General features: G+C 28.7%; 1 protein-coding gene, 1 long non-coding RNA gene and 1 pseudogene across 2 annotated transcripts; all 3 read right to left on the bottom strand.

The window, feature by feature from the left end:
- Positions 1-8,324: 8,324 nt before the first annotated feature.
- LOC101244392 (2-alkenal reductase (NADP(+)-dependent)-like) lies at positions 8,325-10,075 on the bottom strand. Its single transcript, NM_001322071.1, has 6 exons — positions 9,729-10,075; positions 9,461-9,641; positions 9,212-9,378; positions 9,030-9,112; positions 8,821-8,947; positions 8,325-8,742 (listed from the first exon to the last, which is right to left on the bottom strand). Exons 1-6 carry the CDS (start codon positions 9,948-9,950, stop codon positions 8,488-8,490), a joined length of 1,035 nt encoding a protein of 344 aa, NP_001309000.1. The 5' UTR covers positions 9,951-10,075; the 3' UTR covers positions 8,325-8,487.
- A 4,358-nt stretch (positions 10,076-14,433) lies between these two features.
- LOC104648421 (uncharacterized) lies at positions 14,434-17,482 on the bottom strand. The gene is made up of 3 exons (XR_742427.4): positions 16,047-17,482; positions 15,797-15,944; positions 14,434-14,640 (listed from the first exon to the last, which is right to left on the bottom strand). It is a non-coding gene; the product is annotated as an uncharacterized lncRNA (long non-coding RNA).
- A 2,351-nt stretch (positions 17,483-19,833) lies between these two features.
- LOC101244683 (2-alkenal reductase (NADP(+)-dependent)-like) lies at positions 19,834-22,254 on the bottom strand (annotated as a pseudogene).
- Between the last annotated feature and the right edge of the window lie 816 nt (positions 22,255-23,070).

Genomic DNA, 23,070 nt, shown 5'->3' with positions numbered 1-23,070 from the left:
AAAGATTATTGTAATTAATAAGATTGTTTTTGTACAGACAGCAAACTTGAAAAAAATAATTAAAAAAATTCCTAGCTTCTGCATAGCTGTCTTTGACAATGTCAGTCTCTTCTTGTGATTGCCATGCAATGCAATGATGCTAATTTTCATCTAACTACTATTTTTTCACTTCATTTTGGAGGAAAATTACTTGAATAAAACCCCTATGAACTTGAGTGATATCTAATTAAAATTATGTAAGTATTATTAATTCAAAAAATAATTATAAGAAAAATTATATATTATTTACGTATATTTTAGTTATTTATATGTTACTCTCTCCGTTGCATTTTATGTGGTACCATTTGACTCGTCACGGAGTTTAAGAAATAAATGAAGACTTTGAATTGTTTATTAAATTGTCCTTCAAAATTAGACTCATTTTTCTCTCTCCTCCTAAATGTAATAGAGTATTATTTGAAATTAAGTGGGACAAACAAGGATAAAAGAGGAATTATACCTTTAAATACTTACCATATAAGAAAATGTGACATGCTTTTTGGGACGGACCAATGAAAAATGATGTCACATAAAATGGGACGGAGAGACTACTTGTTTCATTTTTATTATAATAGAAACATTTTTAGTGGTAATAAATGTACACATTAACATATCAAAAATCGGTGTTGATGTCTTTATCGGCATTAGTTAATTGTGATTGGATCAAATGTCGCTAAAGACTTTAGGGACATATATAAAGAGTGTTAATTTTTGCTAAAAGTACATATTTAGCGACAATTAAACTATTGTCATTGATTAATTATCGTTCATAATCATTTTTAATGTAGTGTTTTTAGTAGATATAAAAAATATTCATTCATAATTTAACATATATTAATTATGCAGATTTTTAAATTGCAAATTAATTGTCATGTTAAATAAAAAATAAATATACATTAATTAAGTAATTGCTTGTTTACACTAGGAATTGAATTGACTTTTGAGGAAGAGAATGTGGATTTTTTATATATATATATATAGTAATAATATGGTGTTTATTAGAAATAAAGAAATATAATTTTAATGCAAAGCAATGTGTTTTGGGCACTTGGTCAAATCAAAAGAGCACTAGTTTTTGGTCAATTGTTGGGAACAATTTTTTCTTCTTTTTTTTTGGTCAAAGATCAGCCTGAGAAGTTTAATCTGAGATTTTTCCTTTATAAAGACGAAAAATTAGAATTAGGGATAAAATCAATTTTCATCCTTTAGTTAGTATTAGTAAATTTAATTTTTTTCACCAATATGGATTGTGGTGCAGTGATAAAACTGATTTGTTGAGAGCAGTACACTCAACTAGGTCTTGTGATATTTTTTTGGATTCATTACGAAAAAATATTATATTTATTTATTTATTATTATTTAATGACGCCATCTCTATTTTACTTTTATTGGATACCTTTAAAACTTTATTGTAAAGAAAAATCGACTAAAAATAAAAATGACGGATTTTTTAAAATGTTAACATTGGTGGAACTGCAAACCAAGAGTAGAAGTATAAATAGTTAAATACTAATGTTTGTCTGCCATTAATATAGTATTCCCTCACATGTCAATTTTGTATAACATGTTTCATTTTTCAAGATTTAAATAAGATAATTTTTAATTATTTTTAATTATTAATTATTTTATTTTATAATGCATTGTACTTAATTAATAAATATATAAATTTTATTTTTAAAAATTAATAATTTAATATACAAATATTCAATTAAATTTAAATATTTTAACTCTTAAAAAAATTAAATTATATCACATAAATCTAAATACAGAATATATGTCCAGACTTATTCAAAATTCAAAGTTCTATCGAAGCGAGGAATAGGACCGATAGAGGACTAAGAGAAAACGACCAACAATTTGCTTTTTACATTCAATTCTCTTACCCCAATTATTTTCTATAGTTGTTCCATGATGTTGATCATATGTGGAAAAAAAATATTTGAACAGACCCATTTCTCATTCCATAAATATATATTTATATATTGAATTTAAAAATAAATATTAGCACTTGATATTTTGTATCAAATTAAATAGTGTTTGATCATGAATATAAAATGAAATTCACTTCAATCAGAGTTGTCAAAGTTGAAATTGTATTTGATTATAATTTATGCAATAAATATTTGAAAAACACATGAAATATAATTTAGATGAACTTTTTATATATATAGAAAATTTTAGGGTAAATTTGAAAAAGAAAAATTGATAAAAGTAAAAAATGGATTTTTGGTGGTTTGGAAAATTTGAAATTATTAATGGTCAAATATTGAGTTTTAAATACAACGAAAGGAAAATCTTTTAAAAATTTCATCGTCAAATGGGACCTAAATAATTTAATCTTAATAATTAATTTTTTTAAAAAAAACTATATGATATATTTTTATATTTATTGATTTAATAATAAACATCAAATATGTTTGCAAGCTTTACCCTCCCACACTTAACCCGCCCTCGACTGGAGAGGTCATGCACGCTCCTGCCATTCCTTTCGCAGTTGCATCTCCATACCTCCAGAACCCCGTAAGTTTCGAAAATTCGTTTGGACTTTCCGAAAATAGGGGCTATGGCTTCTCTCCGTTTGAAGACTCTGGAGGATTCCCCTCCCCCCCCCCGAAACACGTGTTTGGAATTATACAACGTATAAAGAGCGTATAATGGAAACTTTTGTGTCAAATTTATGATACAATAGTTGAGAATGGAGTGGTAACTTTGATATAACACCCTGGATTTATTTATTTTATCAAGAAATAGAATGAGGTTGTGCTATTATAAAAGAAATTGTGGTGTGACGATTAAAGTTTTTTCTTTCTAAATTAAAAGTATTAGATTTGAATATTGAAACATGAAAAAGAAAATCTTTAATAGAAAGTATTTTTCTTCGATTGAAATTTTAATATCGAACTTTAATATAGATTTCGAACACTAAATGAAAGACGACAGCAGTGTATGCGAATAGTCAATAACTAATCCACTTGGAATTTTTGAGGGCCAACACATTTGAACAAGATTACCTTTGACTGAGGATAACTAAATAATCTTCAATTTTTATTTTTTTGGGATTAAGATTGATGATTGACCCTAAATTAATTAATTCTTATAGGCACACTTCAAGTCATGACACACATTCCACATTTAAGAGAAATTTTATTTTGTCTGCAAATAAAAATTAATATTCGCAAATTTCTGTAATTATCGTTTTTTTAATAAACTTTTCTTAAAAAGTCATGTGAAAATCTTTATTTAATGAAGTAATCATTTTAAAGTAATTTTTGTAAACTACAACGAAAATGAAGCTATATTGACCACTACAATAGGTTTGACCAAACAAAGAATACGCAGAATACATTGTATTTTATTTAGATTATTCTACTAGTCGTTGTTTATTAAATATAGGCATTCAAACACTATGATGGTGAGGAATAAAAAATAGGTTAAGACTTTAATGATTCTGTTAAAGATATATTTTCTTTCGTTCTTTTTAGTTGTTATGAATTTTTTTGAAAATTAAATTATATAAATTTTAATTTATTTGAAGACGTATTTTTTGCATATTGATATTTAAAATTTGTAAATTATAGTATTTCTTTATAATTTTTGAATATATAATTTTTTATTTTAAAATGCTGAGTTAATCAACATGACAATTAAAAATACGAAGGGAGTATGGTCTAAGATAATTGTCATTTTGAAAAATTAAGACATTACTAATTAGTATATCTTTTTTGCTCTTAGTAATAATTATCTTTGAAAGTAATAACGTTGACTAATTAACATAGAAAACAACACATATTGTGACGTCATATATTTAGGGCCCGTTTGGTCATAAATTTTCCAAATAATATTTGGGAAAAATTTGGCAAATAATGTTTGTCCATATAATTTGTCATTATTTGACAAATATTTTTGGCAAATATCCCAAATTTCCAAATACTAGTTTTTTCTAGTATTTGGGCCAAATATCATTATTTGGGATATTTTAAAAATTAAAATTTTACCCCAATCTTTTATCTTTTACAAAAATACCCTCTCTAGTATTTGCTTGCGTTGTATTACATCATTTTTTACGTGAACACTAAAATAGTGATGAAATATTTAGTGAATATTAAATAATGATATGATTGTTGATGAAAATTATTAAAAATTGGCTTTAGGTAACAAAGTCATGTACTTTATCTACTTCACGATGTATGGAATAATTCTTGTTGCATTCACTCCAAATTACCACATTGCTTCAGTGTCATGGACATTATTTGTTATTGTTGTAACTAACATTCAATTGACTTGTAATACAAACTTTTAGTTAGTTTTGATAGTTTTTAAAACTTGTGTGTATAAATCATATTTTTCTAAAAAGGTGAAATATATTTCCCAAATTTTATGGCCAAACACATGGTGAAATTTCACCCAAATTTTCACTCAAATAATATTTGCCAAGAATATTTGGAAATCTATGGCCAAACGCTAGCTTACTCTGTCCAACAATATTTGTTCACTATTGTCCAACAATATAAGAATAATTTTACTTCATTTGAATATAATAAATATAATGTCTTGATAAATATAAATAAAATAATTATGATTAATAATAAAAATAAATTAGAAATTAAAAATAAAAATTATCCATTGATTTCATTAAGTGAACAAAATTATTATACATTCTAAAATTGTAGTATAACAGACAACTATAATATAGTGATTGCTTCGATTAAATTTCTTTTTATTTAGGAAAAATTGTATATAATAGCAAACTTTAGCTAAAGTTTGCCAGGCGTCTCTCTCGCAAAAATCTCGCTCGCCACTCTCCATTCTCGTTCGCCTCTCTCGCTTTATACACAAACGTGTATAAATTCTGTTTCTGTTTTGTATAAAGCGAGAGAAAATTGTATATACACATGCAAAAATATATATCTTCGTGTTATACACTTAATTATACAATTTACAAACATTTTACTTCAAATATTGCAGAGAAAAAGGCCAACGAATTATACAATTGCGAATTATACAATTGCAGTGAAATATAATTTTCTCTAGCTTTATACAACAGAAGTGTATATATTGTGTTTCCTGTACACTTATAATTATGCAATATACAAACATTTTAATTCGATTCAACTGTATGCAAAGCAAATTTTATAAAAATATTGCAGCGAAATAAGCAACGAATTATACAATTATGCATTATACAATCGCAGTGAAATAGGATAGCGAATTATACAATTACAGCGAAAAAGGCCAGCGAATTATACAATTGTATATATATAACGAATTATACAGTTTTATGTTTGCTATAGAGCGCAATTATGCAAACTTTGCTATAGCATACAAATATGAATTTTTTGTTTGCTGTATGTGAAAGTTGTCTTTTTATTTATTGTAGATAGATTAATGAGAGAATAATTATTAAACACGTTAACATTACAAATTATTAAAAATAATAATAAGGGTATGATAGTTAAAACACATTCTTTCTTCGTCCCAAAACATTTTTCATAATTTCTTTTTTCTTTCAGTGGAATGATATGAACTTTGATAAATATTATTTTAAGATATATTTTTTGCGTGTTATGAAAAAATGTTATTTTTAAAATACTTTGTTAGTTTTTAAAATATTTAAATTTTAATTTTAAAATATCAAATTAATTTAATTCAATTTATTTAATTATTAATTTTTGCCCAATTAACTCTCGTAAGCTAAATGTAATTACTATTTGAAATGGAGGAAGTAATAATTCTTAAAAAAACATATAAATAAAAGAATGTGACAAATAAAGTGATCCGAAGAGAATAGCAATCTTCGGTATTCATGTTTTAAGTGAAAATCTTTATATGACATGAAGTTATTACAAGTAGAAAAGAGATTATTTAAAATATTTAATGAAAGAATTTTGTTCTACCTCTTAATTGGGTATTTCTTTTTCTTAGTTTAGAAAATAATTGAAGCCAACAAAAAAAAGAAGGAAGAACTCATTTTCTTTAGAACTAAACCAGGTATATTTTTTGGTAAAACTTACTCGAACTAGGAATTTACACCCAAGCAATATATGCATGTCAGTAAATCACATTTTTTAAAATTTAGAATTCTTAAACTCAAATTCACTTCGATTCCAAGTTCAATTGCAACACTTGGGCAAGCATGATTCAACACTGAACAATTTAAACAGAACAATACTTAATTGGACTAATTTACCTATTCTCCAGATGAGTATTCTTTAAAATCTTTCGAAACGATATAGAATGCAAGATGGCACGAGTAAATAAATATATATATATATATTAAGTGTTAGGTGTGAGAGACGAATTCAGAACTTAAATGTTTATAAAATCCTACCGTAATATGCGATAAAAACTGCAGAGTCAAGTAGTATTTTATATGAATATCACTGTAACATGAGACAAATAGTTGTATAGCGGCACAAGACATACCTAATTATGAATTAACATATCGTTGTTCCTCTTCCGTGATCACTTGCTCCATTGATGAAATGAAGTCTTTTAATATTCGGAGATTCAGAACACCTCTGGCCACTGATGGAGTTGAGAAAAATGATCTTTCAATGTTTCTAACAAAAATTTTGATCTCAGAAAACATGCTAAGCCCCATTCCATATCTAAGTAACTATCCAGGCCAAATATCTCTATCTTCCTCAAACAAGCAACAAAACAAAAACAGGTACCTGGCTTCATCACTTTCTAAGTGATCATAACTTAAGCTTCAGAGGTTGATATACATATGTAAGCACTCCCAGAATATATTTTGGTGCAGATCTTTGTAATTGTACGAGGGAATCCTCCCACCGAAGGCTTCCTTTTATTCTTTTAGCGCACCAGCAACTGTAATAATTGCAAGCAGCAACCCCATGCATTCTTTCACAACATTTTTTTGCTATGTGATTATGAAAAGGACATCAGCTGAATTACCAGTTTTCTGTCTGATAAGATTCCAATTTCTCCATTGTTTCACAAACATTTCGGAGACGTGTAGTCAACTTCAAGTGGTGCAGGATAAGAGAAATTAAATGATTGTTACCTTCAATTTGAAGACTAATCACAACTAGTTTAAGATCACCTACTCAGCGAATAACATGATTGTGTTTGTTACCAAGCAAAAATGATTTCCTAAAAAAAATTTATTTCAAATATATATATATATATATGTTATCTAGCAAAATATTATGAAACCAGAATAGTATAGTATGGGAATGAAATTCCAAAGTGGCAAGGGGTGGGCATTGGGGGATTGCCTGGGTGGCAGCGCAGAGCTATGAAGTTCTCAGAGAAATTACGCTCTTAGTCTTGATTTGCAATTGTAAGCTTCCGCATGACGCCCTTGCCAATTGCAGTGGTAAGGGTATGCTAAAAACTACACGGCACACACAATTGACTCCTAGCCTTCACATTTTGTGGGGCTAGACGGACCCTTTTTGACAACTCTATCCAAGTTCATGCCAATATTATTTTCCTAAAATGTTGAAAAGTCTTGGTAATATACACCAGGCAGCAAAAGCAGCAAGATTGGACAAGTTTGAGCTTCTTGACAAGATCAAGTTAATACCAGAGTCTGGACTGGTTACTGCAGCTCTGAAATTGAAACAGGAACCTCTGAAGGTTGTTCGATACAAGAATGAGTTAAAAAAGTTAATATGAATGAACCATACTTCCTTGTCAAGTTACACTCCATACTACAATAAAATTGTGAATTACATGGGGATTTTCCTGAAAACTCGCAGGAAATTAACTTGCCAGTTAAACATCCAAGTTGTCCGTCCTGTTGAAGTCAATTACATGTCTCTTTTTTCTGTTGCATTAATGTTGAAGCTCCACATGGTTGTCCTGTTAAGCAGTGAGGTATAATAGATTTATCGAGCTTCACAGATGGAGGAATACAATTATCCTGAATTAATGGTGCAAATGCTGACAGTAAACTGAAATCAAACAACATACAAGGCATGAAAAATGATCGCTAATTAACCTTTTATGTTTCTAAAGCTTATTAGATTCATGCTTTAGTTTCACACAAAAATCAAAATGAAGGCTATTGAATTGTGATCGATTTGTGAGAATGGATGTATCGTAGATTGTATTTGGTTAGTTTTTCACAAATTGTAGAATTTTCATATTTATGAGGAGGGCAAAATACAACTAAGACATCCTAATTGTTCATTCAAACAAAATTTTAAACTGCAAATCAACATAATTCATATTTCAAATCATTATTTGAAAATTACAAACGAATATTTTAAGGGGAAACTAGATACTCAACAAATGTCACAAACATCGATCTTTTCTTTTGATCCGTCACAAATACAATGAAACGTTCTTATATATATATCTCCTCTTATAGAAGTCATACAACATTTTCATAAAAGATAATTTAGCAATAGTAAACAAGCATAAATAGATACATAGATTGTCTATTTTTTGCTTGTTTAATGATTATGAGAATTACTTTTAAGGAGTAACTTGAAGAATCACTTTTCCAACATTGGAGCTACTAAATAGAGATGTTAAACTCTCCAAAAAGCTCTCAATACCATTATAGATTTTGTGCTTAGACTTTATTTTGCCTTCTTTCAAGTGAACTTCCATCTCCTTTACAAATTCCTCAAAGTGATTATAATATGAACCAACCATAAATCCTTTCATCATAACTTCTTTACCCACCATGTTCAATAAATTCCTAACTCCTTCTCTTTCTTTCCAAACCTACAAAGTCCATAGATATGTCGAGTCAGTAAGTTTCGGATATTAGATATATAATTATGATATATAGTACAAAAATACCTTGTTATACTCTGATATCATTCCACAAAGTGCAATACGAGCTCCATGGTTGACGTGATTAAGGACAGCCTCAAGCATTTTACCACCAACATTGTCAAAATATACATCAATTCCATTCGGAAAATATCTATAAGAAAGTAACGTAATAGTAAGGTATTATTAACCCAAAATAAGGAGAAAAAAGGGCTATAAAAATCAAAATAGTTTACTTGGTTAATGCAGCATCGTAATCTGTCTCTATACGGTAATTAAAAGCTTCATCATACCCACACTCCTCTTTCAACAACTTCACCTATAAAAATAAATATAACAATATAGTACTATAGTTTGAATATTTATTTTTAGTATAATGGACAAGTAAAAGTAAACAGATGGACAGAGTTATATATACCTTATGATCGGAGCCTACACTTCCGACAACTCGACAACCTTTAACTTTAGCTAGCTGTCCAGCTATGATTCCAACTCCTCCGGCTGCAGCCGATATGTAAACATTAGATCCGGCTTTAGCATTTCCAATCTTCTCTATGCCCACCCACGCTGTTATGCCTGGCATTCCTATGTAATAACGTATACGAAATCAGAGTCAAAATTTGAAGTTTATATGTTGAGAAACGTAAAACTTTGAAAATTAGTCTACCTAAGCAACTAAGATAATCCGGCAAGGCAACTCCATGGGCATGATTAATTTTCTGAAGCAAATTAGAAGGCAGAACACCAAATTCAGCAACAGGGCAAATACGGCTCATTACTAATTCTCCCTCTGAAAAATTTGTATCCTTAGATCGAACCACCTTCCCGATTCCAAATGCTGTTATCACCTGCAATTTTTCATATATTATAAAAAAAATCATATTCGATCAAACTAAGATACATAAAATGAAACAGAGAGTGAGTACGTAGTACACCTGGCCGAGAGGGATTTGAGGAAGTGAGAGGCCATCATGGAGGCCACTCAATTGAGTGCGCATGTATGGATCAATAGAGACATAGAGGATTTGGAATGCTACATGATCATCGGGGATCGATAGAGTCAGAGTGCGTAGCTTAATATGGTCAGAATTGGGAACACCAGTTGGTGCATAACTAGCAACATACCACTCTCTGCTCTCCAATTCTGCCGTAGCCATTTTTTTGGGTAACAATAACAATAATAGTTGTGAAAATTAGATAAATATTACTACGATAACTAAACAAAGAGGCCAGAGGAAATGGAAAAGTAAGTGGAGGCAACAAAGTATTATTTTCAGTTCTTAATTTCACGTATATGAAAGAAGCAATTTATAGGAGGTGTTGGGTATGTAGCAAGAGTTGATGGGAAATGAATGAATTTGAAAAGTTGAGAATTTCAATAGTTTGAAAATTTGGAAATTTTCAATTTTTAGGTCATTCTTTTATGCCCCACACACCTAGACACCCTCGTCAATTTTTATTTTTATTTTATATTTCAAATTTAATTTTTTTCATTTTTACGCCATCCTTATCCCCCTATCCCACTCACACAGGTTATTCCCGTCAAAAATATTAAGTAAAAAATTATTTTTGGGAAGTATTTCATTTTTTAAAAAAGATATTTTTATGCCACCCCCTACCCGCTCTCCCCCCTTCTTCCTAGGCCACCCTGTCATTTAAAAAAAAATAAAAAATATTTCAAATTCAATTATTTTTTTCATTTTTACGTCACCCCTACTCTCCGCTACCCCCTACCCCATCCCTCACCTAGGCCATTTCCATAAAAAAAAAAAATATTTTTAGAAATTATTTTAAATTTTAAAAAATTCAGTTTTTACGCCACCCCCCACCCCGGGCGACTCTGACAATTTTTCTTTAAAACGTATTGTTTTTGAAATATTATTTTTTTTGGGTCTGGTCAAATTTTGAAACGGTCATCGGGGTCTTGTCCTATTATTAATGTTGTCGTCGGGTCCTAGATCAATTATCGGAGTTGATTTTCAAATTGGAAATTATTTTCTAAAGAGTATTTTTTTAGTCTCAAGTAAAATAAAGATATTTTTTGAAAATTTTTTTTCATTCACAAACCAAACATTAAAAAATATTTTCTACGCTCCAATCAAACATGAAAAATAAGTTGTAAATACACTTGTTTATTTTTAAAAAAAAATTCTATGAAATTATTTTTTATTAAGAAATATTTTCCTTCATAACAAACACATGCATAATATAAAATGTAGCAATAAATTGCAAGAAAAAGTAGAAAAAACTAAATGAAGCAAAAAAGAACAAACTTTTAAAGGGATGGGCACTAAGAAAGGAAAGAATTGGAGCAAACAACAAATACATATAACAAGAAAATGGAAAAGAATCAAAATTGTCCCTGAACTATGTCAAATAGATCATTTATATCCTTCGTTATATTTTGGAATAAAAAATATCCCTATTGTTATCCTAAGAGACTACATATACCCTCAAGAGTTAACACCTCACATTTTTATTGACTTCGAAAGCCACGTGGGACTAATCCTTCCACCTAACCATTGCAAACTAGGATTCAATACAAAAGAACTAGACTTTTAGCGGCGACAATAGTCGCCGTAAAAGCCTAGAAATCGTCACTAAAAGTTTTTAACATTAAATTCTAATTTTGTATTTTTTTTCTTCATTATTTTTTTAAAAAAGAAAAACAAAAATGATATCAATTAAGTAGGAGTTTGAAGATATTATGTCTTATTTTTATGTCATATGTAAATGTATAAAATGTATAATGATGCATTATATAGTAGGAGATGTGAATCAAGAAGTAATTTTCATGATTTTTCGTAATAATATTTGATATTTTTAATATTAGTACTGCAAGTTATTTATTTTAGAAATTTAGGTTGCAATCAAAAATTAATTGTCATATTTTTTTTGTTGAAAATATAGTTTTATTAGCATATGGTTATTGGAGCCTTAGTCGCCACTAAAAGTCACTCATAACCCTGACAATATTTTGGGATTTTGTGGCGACTTTGTCGCCACTAAAGGTCAAGATCTCTTGTAGTGAATTTTAGTTGGCATCACTTAGGTGGAGGGATTAGTCCTATATGGCTTGTTACGTCACTGAAAAATTAGGGTGTTAACTCTTGAGAATATTTGTGGTCTTCTAGGATAACGACGGAGATATTTTTTATCCCAAAATGTAATGAAGGATATGAATGGTCTATTTCACATAATTCCTGGAAAATTTTAACCCTTTTTCCGATAAAAAAATTGAGATACTGATAGCAGAATAAAACTCAATAGAAAAAAAATGAAAATTGTAGTCAAAAGATACAGATAATTTAGGGAAAGGCCACACGTGAGTAGTTGGGCTTAGTTCCAGGATCGCCTTGATTAGAAGGCCACTAAATCAATCACACTAATAAGGAGATTGATTTTCGACTTATTTTTTCACTAGTGTACTTAGCCGCGCTTCGCGCGGTTATAAAAAAAGATTAAAATAAAATTACATATTAATATCAATAATTACTTTAATAAAAAGAATTTTTTGTTAATCACATAATTTTATGGAAGAGAAACTATGAAAAATATTTAGATTAAATATGAAATTTATTAAGAAATCAATATATGTGAACTTCGAAAAGTAAAAAATTAAAAATAAATTTTATAGAGAAAAAGAAAAGGTAATAACTAATAAGAATTGGGTAGTATTAAAACTACTTAAATGTAAACTTGTGATCATTTTTTTCTTTTTTATTTGAGAGTTTCTTAGTATAATTTATATATATTTATGTAAACTTTAAATCTAATCGTTTTTTTTTGCTTATTTGTAATTTTATAAATTATATTCTTAGTATAATTTTTCGGCAATGTATAACTCGGATTGCTATTAATGGTTAGTATTCATGACTATATAGTTAGCCAACACTATTATAAATCATTATCCACAATTACTATTACTTGTCCTCGTCATGACTCAATCATCACATGTTTTAATTATTTTTACTGTACAATATTAGATTAATTTAATATTTGTATTAATAACTTTTTAATAATTAAATTTTAAGTAAAGAAAAGTTTAAAAATCTTAATTAGTTAAATTTCATACTTATTATTATTATTATTATCATCATCATCATTATACTTAGGTTTAGATATCCAATTTTTTTGGGGACAATTTATATTGGGAAAAATGTAAAATTTAAAAATAACATAAAAGAAAACAAAAGAGAGAATTAACTATGAAAAAAAGATTCAAGAAAATAACACATACACAATTCCTATTTATTTTTTTTAATTTTGTTTGGCTTAAACACAAAATATTAAAAAATATATTTCACATTTTAAATAAATATTACATTTAACATAATAAATTCCTAAGAACAAAAAGTCACAGTAACTAAAAGAATTAATAATATGACTTTTGTAACATAATAAGAGTAATATTTGTACATTATTACACTAATAAAGAACATTAACTATAGAAAATGAAAACAAACAAATTAGAGTTATTGAGACAAATATTTTATTATAAGTAAATAGAAAGGTAGGAAACCAATTAAATTTTTAAAATTATAAATTAATCGTAATTTTGAATTAACTTTAGAACTCCCGAAAAATAACAAATATGAAAACATAAAAACTTATTAATAAACAACTTGAAATATTCTAAGAAAAACAACAAAAATGAAAAATTTAAGAATTGTAATTTTACATATTAATAAATAATTTATTTTTGATAAAACCATGTGTATTTTAAAAATAATAAATTAACTTTACATTCTTATGTTCTATTATTTTTGTTAATAAAAATTGTTTCACCGGATTATAAAAGTATATGCACATATTTCTTTAAGTAGCATATCGATTTCTACTTCTATGTTTTAAAATATTATAAGTCACAAACACAATAAACTAATATTATCAATAAAAAAGTGAGATGAATTTATCTAAACAAATAATTATTTTTGAAGAATGTTATCATTATATATAGTTAAATTATCTAAGAATCATATAGAGGTCTAAGGAGAATAAATTAGATGTTTTTTTATTAAAAAAATTCAAGATTTCTATCTTCATGAACATAAACAAATAATATTAAATGTATGATTCAACAAAGAAAGAGTTGTAATTATATTAGACATATCAAATTATTTTTCCTTGTTGTAATTATATTAGACATATCAAATTATTTTTCCTTGTAAACTCAAATTATGCAAGAATGTCTAACCATTTCACTACACCATTTTCGGCCTACAGCAACACCACGTAAGTGTAGCCTAAACTAGCAAAAAGTGTGGCCTTTGATAAAAGGCTACACTTTTGGACATTTAGCAACACTTTTTAGGAGCTGCCCAAAAGAAGCGTAACCTTTGACATTAGGCAACACTTTTTAAATGTTGCCATCTTTGGCAACACTTATAAAGCGTAGCCAAATAGGTATAAGGGCACGCTTTGAAGACGTGCATTAGCAACACCTATTTTTTTTAGACTACACTTAAAAGCGTTGCCTTTTATTGGTCATCTATTGCAACACTTTCAAAGTGTAACTTTTTATCTACCTAGAGCAACACTTACAAAGTGTAACTTCAACATTTATAAGCCTACATGTAGCACAAATATATATAATATATTTACATACATACAAGTGACCTAAAACACAAAATGAACTAATTAATCATCAAATTGAAGCTATATATTTCAAATAAACATCGAGAAATATTTCATGTACAACCAAAAGATAGTATGTATTGTGTACATACCCATACTTATACATCAATATTCTAAATGTGTACACAATAAATCAAATATGTATTTAAACTTTTACAATAGTTCAAAAACTCTTCATCATCCACTTCAAATTTGATCACCTCCATTTCCCTACACAAATAAGATATTGCATTAGGGTTCAAACTTCATAAGAAACAATATAAAATATTTGGTGTTATACAATAACCATGATGCACGCAAACTAACAAAACAACGTTAACTGCTTGAATATCAATTCCTCTAGTAAACAAATCTGTTCCATCAAGAAAGAACACAAAATTAAGAAATTTAACAATTAATCAATTTGAAATTTCAGCTGTAACGGAAATCGTGACGGACCGTCGTAGCCATGACGGTCCGTCCTGCATGTTCGTCATAAAGATCAGATAAGTAGCAGAACAAACTTGTTCAGCTGTAACGGAAAGCGTGACGGACTGGCGTAGCTATGACGGTCCGTCCTGCATGTTCGTCATGAAGATCAGAAAAGCAGCAGAAGAAACTTGCAAGTATCACAGTTCATGAGTATTACAAATAATAACATGATAATTGTTCAAGGAAAGATCAAGTATCACAGTTCCACAAACTTTTGGGACATAGAATTCACTAAAGGAAATCACAAAGTATCAAAAAAATGAGTTTACAATTAATAATGATGGAGTTGGATAATAATTCGATTAAATCCCATCACATACAAACACAATATAAAAGATCTAGTCATAGAGAACTCAAGACATGAAAATCGGATTCACAGCAAAAACATACATTAGGTCAACTTATCAAGAAAAATACAGATTATGTAGATGTAAGAAGAATCACAAAGTAGTACAAGTCTGCGTAATTCTAATTAAAATACAAATGTAATAACACTTACTGGAACATGATAGCCACATCCAAGTAATCTTCTATCCAAAGTGGCATGAAACAAGTCAATACTAAATGCCGAGAAGGTGATATAAGTAGAACATGTTCTAACTTTACAAGGTACTTTATGTAGAATGGTTCAAATATAAGTAGATTTTCATAGATAAGGTTATTCTCAACGTCAATACCATGGCCCGTCATGACCACGACGGCCTCTCATGACTACGACAGTCCGTCGCGAGGTCCACGGCGGCCCGTCGCGAGGTTCACGACGTCTCGTCGTGACCACGATGTCCCGTCGCGAGGTCCGTCGACCCAGCCGCGTTTTGACAGATTTCATATAAACAAATTTTTGAAGCATTTTCTTTCAATTTTCAAAAGGAAATCTGATGGAATAGCAGTTTACCCAGAAATCTTTGAAGAAAATCGTCTTCTTCAGCTCTCCAATCTTGAACAACTAAGCTGAGAGGAAAATCGTCTTCTTCAGTTCATGTTCAGAGAAATCACAGTGCTCTTCGATTCTTCAGCAATAACAATCTCAAACTAATCAATTACTTCTAAACACAAAACAAAAATTCAATTAATTGACTATTTTTAGTACTAGATGATTAGAAGAGAGTGAAAAGGAATTTAAGCTGTATAAAATTGGTACTTACGCTTGATGAAGTTTGTTTTAAGCTTCAGTTCTTCAATCTTCAGCTCTTCTCTTCAGTTTTCAACGTCCTTTCTTCGATCTCCATCTTCTACTCTTCGATTTAAAGTTTTGGAGAAGAAAAATTGTGTGCTACTCTTCAGCTTTGGCCAAAAATAATAGGAGGGGGAGTTGAAAATGTTGGAGGGAATCAAATATTTTAGTGAAATATTTGAAAATGTTGGAGGGAAACTATAGGCAACACTTCTATAATGTTGTTTTACAATTATAAAAATAGGACCCTTTAAAAGTGTGGCCATATATATACATAATTGTTGCCATTTATTTCATACTATGACAACGCTTATAAAGTGTAGTCTATATCATTAAATGGTATACTTTATAAGTGTTGCCAATATTATCGTTGCGAAAAGTTAAAAAATTAGGCTACATTTAAAAAGTGTTCCCAAAAATATTTTAGGCAACACTTTTCAAACGTTGCTCAGATTTAATGTATTTCACTATAGATATATCTTCTATAATCGGCAAATCTGATTAAATAAGTTAAAAAATTATCTACCAAAAGAAGAAAAAGATAAAGAATAAGGAGAACATTATATTTAAACACATATAATCATTTTTGACAAAATAAAAATAATTCAAAAGGAAATAATATAATAGAAACATTACTTCTTAAGGACCTAAAAAAATAAAGAATAAACACTATATAGCTCAAAAATCATTAATCTCCATCTCTGAATTTTATCATTTTATCCTATATACAAGAGTCAAGAAAAATAATTGCAAATAAATTATTAGTCCTAAGATGAATCTCAAAGTTAACAAAATAACATATTATATCTCATAAAGAATAAGGAAAAATTACATTTAATCATAAATTCTCCTACATAATCATTTTGGACAAATAATCAATATATTTAACTCAAATCCACTTATTTTCATCGCTTGATGTTATCATTTCATCATATATACAAGAGTCAAGAAAAATCAAAACAAATACATTATTAGTCATAAAATAAATCTCAAAGATAACAAAACAAAATAATTTATCTAGAAGAAATAAAAATATGATGACATATTAGTCTTATTTGCTAATTAAAAGTAATATATGAAATAATATTTGAAAAAATAATGCACCTCAAAGCTTACAACTATTGCAACATTTCTTCCACTAATTCTCTACCAGAGATGACTACAAATACAATTTTAGTGTGATTTTATAGTGTTAATATAACCTTTCACATTAAATAATTAGAAGTTATGAATATAAAAGGTTTAAGAGGTTATGAATATGAAAGGTTTGAGAGTTATGAATATTATTAATACTAATTTAAGAATAGAATTTATATAATTAAAGAGGTATAAGTTATAAAAAAAAATTGGGGTGGAAGCGGAAAAGAAAATATTGTAGAGAGGAGAAGATGATGGAAGATTGATGATTTTATTTATGAGGGGAAACCCTCCATTTATATACAACAATCTTACCTCTTTGGCCAAAAATGGCCGACACCTACTTTACACTTGGCTTTTTTACATATGGCCGACGCTAAAAACAAAAAACTTAGTGGCCTATCTTTATTATTGGCCGACACACTTACTATTTATTTTACGACTTTTATATAATTGCCTTTTTAGAGCCGACACAACACGACAAGAATAAAAGATTATTACTTTGTACATATGGCTGATATTCAGCCGACACAAAAAACGAATAAGAAAAAAAGTCAAATAAAAGAAAAAAGATAAAAAAAATGAATGGAGGTCATAGAGAGGTGTCACATCACCTCTATGATCCTCATTTATATATATATATATATATATATATATATATAGATATAGATTGTTTTGTAACATCTAAGTATTCTATATAGTGATTAATGATAGCTAATTATGAAAAATTTAATTTGTTGACGTTAGATCATAATTGTGTTCAGTCCAAAAAAAAAAAAAAAAACTTAACAAATTGGCTTCAAACTCCATTTTGTTTGGCAAATTTTTGGAGCTAAGGGTTGATGTGAAAGGAGCAAGTTATTCTTAATTTGTTCACATATTGGTGCATAATTTTCTTTTTAATCTGTTTTAAAAAAAATTATTCTTTTTATTTTTTGGTAATATTTTAACTTTAATTTTTCATGTGACATGTTTAAGAGCACAAGATTAAAGGACAATTTTATATATTTGACATAACTTTAATCTAAAACCATAAAATTTAAAAAAGAACTTATTTATTTTTCTTAAACTTCGTATCATTCAAATTACGTCACCCTTTTTTGAAACGAATGGAATAGAAGCCTTTAAGCAAACGACACTTGCATTTTGCAATCAGATAGTCTTCTCTTAAACGGCATTTGCATTTTGCAATTAGATACAATAACATGTAACAAACATCTATTTTCAAGTATGTGATAGAATATAAAAATGTAGCAATAAATTGTATGAAAGAGTAGAAAACCTAAATGAAGCAAAAATGAACAAAGTTTTAAAGGGATGGGCAGGAAGAAAGGAAAGAATGGGAGCAAACTACAAATACAGAACAAGAAAATTGGTTTAGTTTCAGTTTCAGGTCTTGATCATAAAGCTACTAAATCAATCGCTTGGACCTTTAAATTTTTTCTACATATTATACATTGATAAATTTGAAAAAAAACTTTTTAATTAGTAAAAAATACAATAGTAATTGTTTGTTTTATTTAAAGTGGAACTCCTTGCAATAATTAAAAAATAGAATAATGTTTAGTTAACTGTAGAATCGTTTATAATGTGATCACCTATTTTGTTGACTTATTGATATCTTAACAATTATGATGAACCCACATTACTAATTCTTACATTTACCCTTTTTATTCCCCCCTTCTAACTTTTACTATATCCTTATTGAATATCCTAATTTCTAAAGTCTATCAAATAGACAAATCTTTGCATTATACAAAATCTATTATTATGTGCTTATAAAAAATCAAAATTATTTTTTGGTGTATTATTAAAATTTCAAGTATTATATGAAATAAATTTTATTTTATTGTTTACTTATCTTCATTTGTAGGATTATATTAAATATATTATAGTCACTCAATTTACATATGACAATTGACAACTATAAAGAATAAGGTCTCCCTATAAAATTTAATTTTAGACCCTTCAAACTTATTGAGCTCGATCCTAGCTAGGCCTTATGTTTAACCCACGTGGAAACTTAATGAGCAAGCAAGTGACTATGTTAATAGGTCACCTCAAAAGGAAAATTATGATAGTACCTTGGTCGTTCTAGGGAACTCCCTCTTATACAGAATGAGGAAAGAGAACATAAAAAATAATTTTGTTATATTATTTTCAAACGATTGAGTGATCATATAAACAAGGCCAAATACATACACAAATACATATTCCTGTTATAAATCTCTTAAAATAGATCTCGTCAATCATATTATATATATCTTTTAGAAAAGAAACCTAGGATTTTGGAATTTTTTTGTTACTTAAGTTTGAGACGTGATTTCTTCAACGTTGTTGCAAAAATTTCAAATGATTTTTGTTGATTTGAGACATAATTTTCACAAGATATAGTCCTTGTTCTTGAATGAGGGTGCCGTTGCATTTGTAGCTTGCTTTAACACATGTTTGATATTATACACATAAAATATACATTTTGTTGAGTTTATGGCTTACCTATAACACATGTTTGATATGTCATATGCATATACATAAGTCGTAACATATACACTTATTGTTTGTTTGATTCAATTGTTATTTGAAATCATATTCAGACAGACATTCTAAATAGAGATTAGATATTCAACAAATATAACTAACGTTGATCTTTTAGTCTGTCACAAATATAATCAAACATTATTACATATACCTCCTCTTATAGAAGTCATACAACATTTTCATAAAAAATAATTTAGCAATAGTAAACAAGCATAAATAGATACATACATTGTCTATTTTTTTGCTTGTTTAATGATTATGAGAATTACTTTTAAGGAGTAACTTGAAGAATTACTTTTCCAACATTGGAGCTACTAAATATAGATGTTAAACTCTCCAAAAAGTTCTCAATACCATTATAGATTTTGTGCTTAGACTTTATTTTACCTTCTTTCAAGTGAACTTCCATCTCCTTTACAAATTCCTCAAAGTATTATAATATGAACCAACCATAAATCCTTTCATCATAACTTCTTTACCCACCATGTTCAATAAATTCCTAACTCCTTCTCTTTCTGTCCAAACCTACAAAGTCCATAGATATGTCGAGTCAGTAAGTTTTCGAATATTAAATATATAATTATAATATATAGTACAAAAATACCTTGTTGTACTCTGATATCATTCCACAAAGTGCAATACGAGCTCCATGGTTGACGTGACTAAGGACAGCCTCAAGCATTTTACCACCAACATTGTCAAAATATACATCAATTCCATTCGGAAAATATCTATAAAAAAGTAACGTAAATTTTAAGTTATAGTAAGGTATTATTAACCCAAAATAAGGAGAAAAAATGGCTATAAAAATCAAAATAGTTTACTTGGTTAATGCAGCATCATAATCTGTCTCAATACGGTAATTAAAAGCTTCATCATACCCACACTCCTCTTTCAACAACTTGACCTACAAAAATAAATATAACAATATAATACTATAGTTTGAATATTTATTTTTAATATAATGGACAAGTAAAAGTAAACAGATGGAGAGAGTTATATATACCTTATGATCGGAGCCTACACTTCCGACAACTCGACAACCTTTAACTTTAGCTAGCTGTCCAGCTATGATTCCAACTCCTCCTGCTGCAGCCGATATATAAACATTTGATCCCTCTTTAGCATTTCCAATTTTTTCTATGCCCACCCACGCTGTTATTCCAGGCATTCCTATGTAATAACGAGGGGTGACAATTTCAGTTCATATATACGTGAAATGAAATCAGTTTATTCATATTTCTTTTCTTTTATTAAATGATTTTAATATGGTTTTCAACCTATTTAAACTCTTATAAATATGGACAAAATAGATTAACATGAGAATTCATATCCAGTCCATATAAATAATTGTATTTTTTTTTGGAAAACAAGATTGATTGGTGGAAGGTGGGCCCGAGCCCGGGGTTCCTAAGGGAGGGGGCAAATTTTTATTTTTATTTTTGAAAAAATAGATTTTTTTTGTTTTTGAAAAAAATAAATAGATGTAGGTTAGTGGAAGGTGAGTGAGTAGGCAGGAGTGGGGATAATTTTTTTAAAAATAAAAATTAGTTTTTTTTTGGGGAAAATAAAAAAATTTGGGAATCGATTGGTCGAAGGTGGAGGTCGGGCTGTGGGTGTCCGAGGGAGGGGGTAAATTTTACATTTGGAACTAGATTTTTTTTATTTTTGGAAATAAATTTTTTTTTGGGATAGGGTAGTGAAAGGTTTTGGGGGGGGGGGGGTTGGTCTGTGGGGATGGATAATTTTTTTTAAAAAAAGATAAAACAAGTTTATTTAATGGGTTAGAACCATTTTGTTCAAATCATATTTGCAGATATTATATTTGAATGGATTATAATCAAAATAATTTTTTAAAAAAAAAAAATTAGAGAAATGTAAAACTTTAAAAATTAGTATACCTAAGCAACTAAGATAATCCGGCAAGGCAACTCCATGGGCATGATTAATTTTCTGAAGCAAATTAGAAGGCAGAACACCAAATTCAGCAACAGGGCAAATACGGCTCATTACTATTTCTCCCTCTGAAAAATTTGTATCCTTAGATCGAATCACCTTCCCGATTCCAAATGCTGTTATCACCTGCAAGTGACATAATTAAGATTACAAGATATAATATAGCATTTTTCTTAAAGCTAAATCAAATTAGATACGTAAATTGAAATGTAGACCTGACCGAGTGAAATTTGAGGAAGATAGAGGCCATCGTTGAGACCACTCAATTGAGTGCGGACGTATGGATCAATGGAGACATAAAGGATTTGAAATGCTACATTTCCATGTGGGATGGAATCTGCTTGTAGCGATAAAGTGAGAGTGCGTAGCTTAATATGGTCAGAATTGGGAACACCAATTGGTGCATAACTAGCGACGTACCACTCTCTGCTCTGCACTTCCGCTGTAGCCATTGTTGAGTAATAAGGGGTCAGTCTCTGAAAATATTAGTGCTGATATTTTTGCGGTCCCCAAATAAGATGTTAGTGGGGTGGTGGTCCTTGTGCTGGATTTTCATAGTCCAAACTAATATTATGTGGTAATGGAAAAGAGTAGTATCATATTATTTGTCCAATATTAAATACTCCTTACATTAAGTATAGTAGTTCTAAATTATCATTAATAAGAACAATTTAGTAAATTACATTCTAATATTTTATATCAAGTTAATACGAATCAACTGACTCCATATTATCGGGCAACGAAGCTTACACTTATTCACTAATTATGACGGTTCACCAGGAATCTTTTCCACGAGGAGCGGTACGTACATGTGATATCATCATGACCCCTCTTTTCGTATGAGAAGGAAGGAGCAAATGATTTTTGGTCGATAAGTGCATGTGCACGTATTATGGATAGATTTTAGGAATCACATAGTTTTAATATTAATTATAACCTATCCCTCTTTAGTTTGTAATTACATTAATTCCTTAAAAAATAAATATAAATCAGATACATAATATATAGTTCGGATACATTATAACATATATCGAATGCATAAAATGTAGCTCAAATTTCATAAAAAACTAGCTCGGATACATATTATGCACCTCATATACATTATAAAATAAACTAGATACATAATATGTAGCTCAAATACATTAAATATTGATTCAGATACATTAAAGAAATAAGAAATTTTAAAAATAGAAGAAAATATTAAAAATAAGAAAAAGATAATATGTGTATTTCAATAATTTTTCTTTTTTAATTTGACGAGAAAATGGCTAAAATGGCTGTAATGTACAAATAATGCTTTATTTTGATCCTTAAGTAATGCTTTATTTTGATCCTTAATTATTTCATTTGATTTAAATAAAACT

This window comes from Solanum lycopersicum, chromosome 7 (genome assembly GCF_036512215.1).
Source record: "Solanum lycopersicum chromosome 7, SLM_r2.1".
Classification (NCBI taxonomy): Eukaryota; Viridiplantae; Streptophyta; class Magnoliopsida; order Solanales; family Solanaceae; genus Solanum; species Solanum lycopersicum.
This window is presented reverse-complemented; position numbering and strand designations above follow the sequence as displayed.

Coding starts and splice junctions, on each gene's coding strand:
- LOC101244392 (NM_001322071.1), bottom strand. CDS start 9,950: ATGGCTACGGCAGAATTGGAGAGCAGAGAGTGGTATGTTGCTAGTTAT. Junction 9,379..9,460: donor GGATTATCTTAGTTGCTTAG/GTAGACTAATTT, acceptor GTTATTACATAG/GAATGCCAGGCATAACAGCG. Junction 8,948..9,029: donor TACGATGCTGCATTAACCAA/GTAAACTATTTT, acceptor ACTTTCTTATAG/ATATTTTCCGAATGGAATTG.